This window comes from Lolium perenne, chromosome 6 (genome assembly GCF_019359855.2).
Source record: "Lolium perenne isolate Kyuss_39 chromosome 6, Kyuss_2.0, whole genome shotgun sequence".
Taxonomy (NCBI): domain Eukaryota; kingdom Viridiplantae; phylum Streptophyta; class Magnoliopsida; order Poales; family Poaceae; genus Lolium; species Lolium perenne.
Genome location: NC_067249.2, coordinates 266,163,500 through 266,171,658, shown reverse-complemented (window position 1 = coordinate 266,171,658; position 8,159 = coordinate 266,163,500). Strand labels below are relative to the sequence as shown.

The following is an 8,159-nucleotide window of genomic DNA, read 5'->3' as shown; positions in this document are numbered from 1 at the left end:
GTTTTAATCTCTTGTGGTTATATCAATCCGTGTATTGTTAACTGAAGGTAAGTATTACATTTTAAAAAGAACTGAAGGTAAATATTACATTTTAAAAAGAACTGAAGGTGTAATAAAGAACTGAAGATAAATATTACATTTTAAACATGGTACGGCAGAGGCGCTCGCGCTCCTCGCTGATTGGCAATTTCTGTTTTCCTAACCCGTTTCAGTGAAGAACACGCATGCATGCTGTACAAACGAATGTGTACTCTGAAGATGTAGTGTGCATGCAGTAATTGAAAACCAGTGACGTGGCAAAATAAAACAAGTCAAAATCTATTAAGTTGGAGAAAGGGGTATTTTCCAACGGTTTTCAGAGTTTGAGGTTGTAAGTTGAACCAAATTAAATTAAGAGGTTCTAAAGTGAACTTTGAGACAAGTTTAGGGGGGTAAATTGGACTTTTCTCTTATTTGAACCGGACTTTAGTTTCAATTTGTTAGCCCGAAACACGGTTGGCAATTTGACATGAAACTTGGCCCCAGTCTGAAGAAATCGTCTGGTTATCATGATTTCCCATCAAAATAAGGTTTTCATATATTTTCCCATTTAGAGTCGTTGAATGTTATCGGTTGCCTTATGTTCCTTAAAATTTGGATGTCCTTTCTCTTACGAGTGAAGTTTCTTTGTCCTAGTCAACTGGAGATTATTTCTTACAGTAAACTTTGGGCCCTTGGCTCCAGGCTGTACAGAGTTGTTGTGCAAATGCATAGATCTCAAGTTCTCTACTCCTAACAAAATGGTACTCTATCTGATTATCAAATGTTGGAAAAATAGAACATCTCTGGGCTCATAACAAGGGGATTTGGAGTCCAAAATTCCCCTGAAAAAGATTTTCTTACGCCATTTATTTCAAGATGCTATTTTTAACAAGAGACAATTTGAGATAAGGAAAATGGTTAGGATCTCCTAGACAGTCCTTCTGTGATAACATGGAAACTTCGAATCAGCTCTTTTATTCCTGTGGTGTTGCTAAAGTGGTTTGGGTGGCTTTGGGTACAAATTCTTTTCCTAGAAATATCTAGAAATTTTTGCTTGGTTCTATGTGTTTTTCCCCGGTGAAGATAAACTGTACATGTTCCTGTTGCCTGTTGGTTACTCTGTGCTGGTTGATTTGGAGCATTCGAAACAAAATAACCTTTTTTTTTCTTTGGGAACGGGAAAAAGCTTTCCCTTTTCATTGATAAAGATAGAGAGTTTGAAACAATACGTGCCCTTGACAAGTACTCCGTATGTGGTGAAGTCCACTGCGCTGATCATTCTTACTATAGGTTCCCTTATATTGCTTAATGGGCACAGTTATATAGGACTGCTGATGCTGAGAAGCGAAGAAGGGATCTCAAGGTTTTTGCTGATCATGGCTGCTTATCGTTCTTACGATATGTTCCTTATTGCTTAATGGGCAGGGTTATATGGGACTGCTGGTGCTGAGAAGCTGAAGAAGGGAGCTCGAGGTTTTTGCTGATCATATATGGATGCTGATCTAGCGAAACATACTCAGTGGATAGCAGTTCTTCTTCAACTGATGATGATTGAAGGCCCCTATGCAGTGGTGGCACTGCGGCAGCATTGGAGATGGGTGAGGACGACTGAGGAGTGGTCAGAAAAAGAAGAGGCGAGGTGAAACCACAAGTGCATAAGGTTGGGGAAAGTTCAACCGTCCGATTAGATCCGATGGAGCAGAGACACGCAGTAAGACAAAAACGTGCCCGGTATTCTTTGAACACAAACCCTAATCTCTTTGGAAGAATTGTTTGGTGGAAAATCTTTGTATGTAGGAAGCAGTTTAATGATACAATCAAACACCCCACAAACCATTTTTTTTTCTCTCGCTACGGCGAAGGGCGATCTAGGGTTTACCGACGCCGGAAGTGGGCGGCTGTTTCTCCGGTGCCTTGTGAGGCTCTGTTTCTATGTCCTGCTTGCGCCTGACCTAGTCGAGCGCATGCAGTTTCTTTGCCGCTGGTTCTAGACTTTAGCTACAGACAAGGAAGTTGTGCCCAGTTCGGGATTTTGTGAAGTGTTAACTTTGTGATGCATAGTTCTAGGGGACACCGAGAAAATCCTTAGCCAAAGGTCTTTGGAAGGCCGCGCTGGTCTTGGTAGTCCTCGCTCACGCGCATGTGTGCGTCTTCCACATCCTTCTAAACATTTTTTTCTCGGATTTTTATACTTTCGAAAAAATCTTGTAAAACAGACACCTTAGATCAAATTCCCACTTTCAGACAGTGACTGGTATATTAGTCCTAAAAAGGTAATCAAATTGTGTACATAAAACACAATTAAACATGAAGGTGAAGAGATACATTTACAATGTATCTTAGAGCACAGATGTGCCACTATCTAACTATTCCACTCCTTGACCATGGGAGATCATAAGATGGGATTCTATAAATATCTGACAGTTGAACTTCGTACATTCTAGAATAATCTATTTGTTTACATATAAAGTTGATTTCTAGATTCTTACAATAAAGCAATCTATTGATTTTTGCATCTCTGTAATAACACTATCGGAAAAATACTTACCAATGTGCAATGTGATAACACTTGTTTTTCTCGATATACATTGAAAATAGTATCTTAAACACCCCCAAACTAAATACTCCATTTTTGTAAGTAAATGTTTTGGATCTAGGCCTTTTTTTAGATGGAACTGCGTCGGTAAGACATTTTTCACTCCATTTAATTAGTGAGGGCTCTGCCTCTCACTAACCAAACGAGATGAGGGATCTGCCTCTCATTGCCTATGCTTTCGGTAGAATTGGATGCCGATATGGTTTCTATGCAAATAAGACGAACTTCCCAATTCATCTGATCAGAATGATACCAGAGCCAAACTACAATTTCCTCCACATTCATCTGCTGCTAATAATGTGTGACAGAAAATTGGATTCCACGAAGAAGATGTCAAGATCTTAGCACTGCTCCATGTTCGCAGGAATGGTCTAATTTTTCTTTGAGTTGAAGGAGACATGGATAACATACCGCATCCTGATCTGGTTCACGTCATAGACTATGTACTCATTGTAGTTGAGAATACCCTGCAACACCAGAGACAAAGGCCGTGCATATAGTTAAGTCACAGTGCTTCTTGCGTATGTGCACCGCTGCTACAGGTTGGATTTCTTAAAAGATACCTTTCCGGGAGATACCTTTTTAGGTTTCCCAAGCGGAACAACCACACCATCGTCGGTGATCTTGGAGTTCGCCATGTCCGGGGCCGTCTTCCCGAGTCCTTTCGTGCTGCACAAGATAGATTTTCAATGATGTGCATACTCTTTGTGTTGTTAACAAGTAGTACTACACGGTGAACAAATATATCATGTTTTATTTATTACTCGTATCAAAGTAATAAATCAGAGACTGATATGTTGATAGGGTTACTTTTGAATGAGCTAGCAAGTATGTGTAGGAATTATATAGAAAGGACTTGCATTGGCAACCGACCTTAGTTTTCCCTTGGGAAGATCATTAGCACAGACATCACCATATATTAGCTCATTCATGCTGCCAAGTGCAACCTGAGAAACCCCAAAATAAGTTCAACAAAAAATCGATACAATATCATAAATGAAGAAAAACACACCCAAACTAAGAAAGGATCATGCAAAGGTATGTGATGAGCATCTAATAACTTGGAGGTGACTATGACAAACAGACCTCACACAGAAGCAACACTCCAGATTTATTAGATGTTTCTGAAAAACAGCAGTAGTTTGCACTCTTGGAGAACATATCAGCAAAGTAAACTCCTTTCCCAAACATGTAGCCATTATTAGGTGCTTCAGGAGGAGCAATTCTCAAACCTGGGAGAAAGATTAGTGTTAATTAAAACTATCTTTCATACTGACAGAGGTAATATTTATACTCCTGAGAACTCGAGGAAGATCAAATGGCAGGTTTTCATAAATGAAGAAGGCCGGATGAAGTTATCTTCTATGCATGTAAAAATAAAAACATAACAACAACAATGGATAGCATGAATTACCCTTAGAAAATATTCCAGTCCAGTTGGTCAGCCGGGAACCATGCCATAAAAGCATCCTATTTCCTGCGCCAATAAACTGTGAAGCATTTCAAATTTATAGTTCATTGCAGAAGTTTTGTTAGGAGTTTTTATACATAGGTGATTAGGCAGATCCACTCACCTTCTGGAACCTCTCTGTTTCACCATGTCTTGTCACCTTAAATATTTGCACTATGTCGACGGTATAATCCGTGTGATTTTTTCCATGTGTATTCTTCAAATATGTTTTTATCTGGACGGTAGAAATGGTCATACATGGTTGAAGTCTCTAGGCTCTAGAAAAGGTGCCTCTAAGAAGACAGCAACACTAGATCAATTCTTGAACAGTAAAGAATGTTTAAATCTACTTTTCAATTCTTGAACACCAAAGCAATTATTTGATGTTGTGTACGTAGAGGACACTTTTCCATGTCAGCAACTCTTTACCACTTAGTTAATTTACAACAAAACATGTTTAAGAGAAACCCGCAACCAACATGAAACATCCACATTGTGTACATATATTCTTTGTAGAAGTATTACCATTGAGTATTCTTCCGTGTCAACTTCCAGAGGTGTAAAGTCACAACCAAGCTGCTTGTATCGAGCATACAATGGATCGTCCTAGATCACAAATCAGAAGAACTTATAAAACCGTAATATCATGTGTGTACACCATATTTCTCTTACCAATGTCTTACCTGATCGGTCGAGTCATCTTCCAAAAGCTTGGTCGCAATCTCAATCTCACCAAGGGCTTCAACCTTCGACAAAGGAAGACCAATGGTAACATTAGATACGGAGGTGGATTTAGTTTTTTTCTGACATGGAGTATGACCCTGACCTCTGCATCGAAATGATGCACACAAACTTCATTTGATTGCAAGTTTCAAGTATCAATTATCATAGCTTAGAACTCAAGGATCAGCCTAAATGGCAAAATGAATCAACCATCTAAAGAAAGAACACAAAAAGCTTCTATGCATCTTGTACCAAGGTGGACTTGGTACAGAGAATGTGGATCTGAATGATCTAGGAGAAAAACTGAATGTTCAGTTAGGATGCATTTCAAACTTTATGAAGAAATACATGTACATGTTTTTTAATTAGAAAGGACAAAAAGAGGCTCAGGCTCTTAATCTCTTCAGAATAATCAATGTTCAAAATTATCCTTGAAAATGGTCAGCATTTCTTATCGCAATACAAGATTTTGTAACAGGTCAATGCTGGAATGAAGCAAAAGATGGTAGCCTAATACCATTTCCAGCTTAGCTTTGAGCTTCTCAGGAGTGTCGATGATAAATTCACCTGTCAGAAAAGTTTGTCAGAATATCCTAACTGCAGGGTGGATTAAGAAGAAAGCTTAAAACTTACGCATCTTTTTGAAACCGAAGTCATGAGGAATGATGGTGTAGAATTCCCTGAAACCAGAGTAATAGAGGAATATCACGGTAAGGATAAATGTAGTTCAAAAGTCAGAAGTACAGATGTAGTACAAACGGTGGCTGCCATTATGTATTGCCCAATTATCATTATTCGTCAATGCTCACGAACAAATAACGCTGATGTTGCCAGAAAATTCTTTGCTATATTATGTCTACGCAAGCATAACCATGACCAGTCATGGAAATTCCAATGACCAAACCAGGATCGGGTTGTTTATTATTTACTATATAATGTATGCAGGAAATATATAAAAAAAATTGGACTTACACTTACCCGGTCAATTGTTCAATATGTATCTTGTCACCCCTCGAAATAGCATGAGAGATCCTCTTCAAAACATCATAACCCTTTGGAGAGGAAAGGTCATTATCAAAAGGGAGTAAGATAGGATAAATGGAATAAGAAACCGAGATCCTAATATCTAAGCTCTTACTACATACCACACTGAACGTACATCCAACAAATTTATCCAGTGCATAGTGTATTTAAGTGACTTATTTGAAAGTATGTAAAAAATCAAAGTTTAAAATAGCGGGCTATGCTTCTTAGAGGCAACATTTTCTAGGTCCAAAAGAAGCTATAGCGAAGGTATAACGGAGCTAAGCCATTTAGTGTTTTTTCTAAAAAATAAGAAAATTCCTGGAAAAAGTAGCCATCAAAGTTTCATATCATCTATAAATATGACAAGAATTTCAATGATACAAACTTGTACTGAAAAATCATGATGCATATTACATAACTAGGTCTAACTTTTAAATTTTAATATGAAAACATTTGCTTAGCAGGAGAAATAGTGTTATATTTATCCATATTTAGCGTTATAGTGCGATTTAGCGAGCTATTAGTGGGAGATTGTATTTAGCGCTAAAAGTGCATAACAAGCGGGAGCGCCATGAATCCGCTACAGTGATGCTATAGCAAAGAGATAACGCGCTATTTAAAACTTTGGTAAAAATACAACCTGATGTAATTTTGTTAATAGTTGATAGATTTTTATATGCACATTGTTCTTCAACCAGTAATCATGCATCCACACTGCATTGGTAATCCTTGACAGAAGCACAAAAGGAGCTCACCTTACTTATTGTAGATTGACTTATCTTTCCAAGAGGAAGTTTATCAGCATTATAACCTAATAATGGGTTAGGGAAGATGGAGGAATTAGTAAAAGCAAATGCTACATGATAATCAATGGGAATCTGCGGAAGAAAACAAACACACACAAATTGCAGGTTCAGAAAGCACTCCAAACATCTCTATGTGTGAGTTTTTTTTTGGGCATGTCTTTTGTTTTCCAAATGATTTTTTCTAAAGGGTTTAGATGCCCAAATCATTCAAAGAAAAATGACAATAACCAACTTACCAATTTCCATCATTTGCTGCTTCATCATGGTAATATCGCAGATGACGGATATGAACTGCGCAGTTCTAGTTTCAAGCTTTGTCTCCTTTATCTGATTAGCAACAAGCTCTTTCTTCTGAGCCTTATCCTGAAACAAATTACAATAAGAAACATTGAGAGTGCATCCCTCTTTTCCATAATGTAGTTAGTAAACTTATATAGTCAGTAATGAAAACTTGAGGCAGATTGATCTTACTCCTTCCTTGCCGTAGTCCATCTCAAGCCAAGTGTACTTCTTTGCATGACACCTGAAGCTATGGCGACTGACCCACTGGTTATTAGTCTTGTCCTCAAACTTAAATTGGAATAGGTTAATGGCTTCGTGCCGTTGCATGGGACCCATTAGCTCCGTCCGACCTCGGGAGCCCACTCTCCCGTATCTCCAGTACACCATGAAGCTTTTACCGACATCAGACTCTACGATAAACACGCAGCACTTCGGGTTTTTTATACGGTAATAATATTCCTAATCACTCTTAGATTAATTAAGCAACATGGATTATAAGAAAGTCATGAATAAAGACAAATGGTAGTTCTCGCCTGGCCTCTGTCCTCCCATAATCCGCGAGCCAGTGATTTACCCTGTTTTGCGAACACTCCACTTTTACAAAGGTAAATGTCTATTATCATTAACTAAGTCTGTAATCTCCTCAGTGAGATGAGCAAGCGGTTATCTATCCAGGTTCTTCTCTTAGGTGGCTTGCAGGAGGAGGACAATAATTTACCTAGAGCTTGGATGATGAAGAACTTGTTGTTGTTGGCTCCAACGTTGGTCTGGTTCAAGGTGGCGTCGTAGATCTCATCGCCCTGCAGTCAAATAACACAGGAGCCCTTGATGTCGCGCGCACGGGTGGAAAGAAACTCTAAGGCAACGCACGTACCGCTTGCAGGACGTGCCATGACTTCTTCATGTCGTCGGGGATGTGCGGGTCCAGCACCGCGGCGCCCTTCTTGGTGGCCGTGACTATCTTGGCATCCTTCATCACCGCCGCTGCTGCCGCGTCCTGGGCCTTGCCGTCGCCGCCACCTGCACCAGCTGCGAAGTTTCAGTTAACCATGCGCGCGAAGGCCGAAACAAGAGCTACGTACGTACATGCTGTAGAAAAAACTAATGAACAGGCGAAACCTTTTGCTGCCGCCCCGGCGCGAGGTGTCGACGGTGGCATGGCTGCAGCATCCTTCTTCTTCCTGCTCGGTCTGGCGGCGAGCCACCGTGCCGGCACGGCGAGGGGAGCGCGCACCAAGAAGTCGGCATGATGATG

The 8,159-nt window shown here is 39.7% G+C and overlaps 1 protein-coding gene across 1 annotated transcript; it reads right to left on the bottom strand.

The window, feature by feature from the left end:
• Positions 1-2,752: 2,752 nt before the first annotated feature.
• Positions 2,753-7,906, bottom strand: LOC127305509 (poly [ADP-ribose] polymerase 2-A). Its single transcript, XM_051335980.2, has 16 exons — positions 7,779-7,906; positions 7,623-7,704; positions 7,094-7,314; positions 6,859-6,985; positions 6,572-6,627; positions 5,769-5,842; positions 5,424-5,470; positions 5,308-5,357; positions 4,751-4,813; positions 4,593-4,673; positions 4,192-4,302; positions 4,032-4,107; positions 3,704-3,849; positions 3,491-3,564; positions 3,181-3,286; positions 2,753-3,084 (listed from the first exon to the last, which is right to left on the bottom strand). The coding sequence occupies exons 1-16, from the start codon at positions 7,878-7,880 to the stop codon at positions 2,989-2,991; spliced, it is 1,512 nt and encodes a 503-aa protein (XP_051191940.1). The 5' UTR covers positions 7,881-7,906; the 3' UTR covers positions 2,753-2,988.
• Positions 7,907-8,159: the final 253 nt, after the last annotated feature.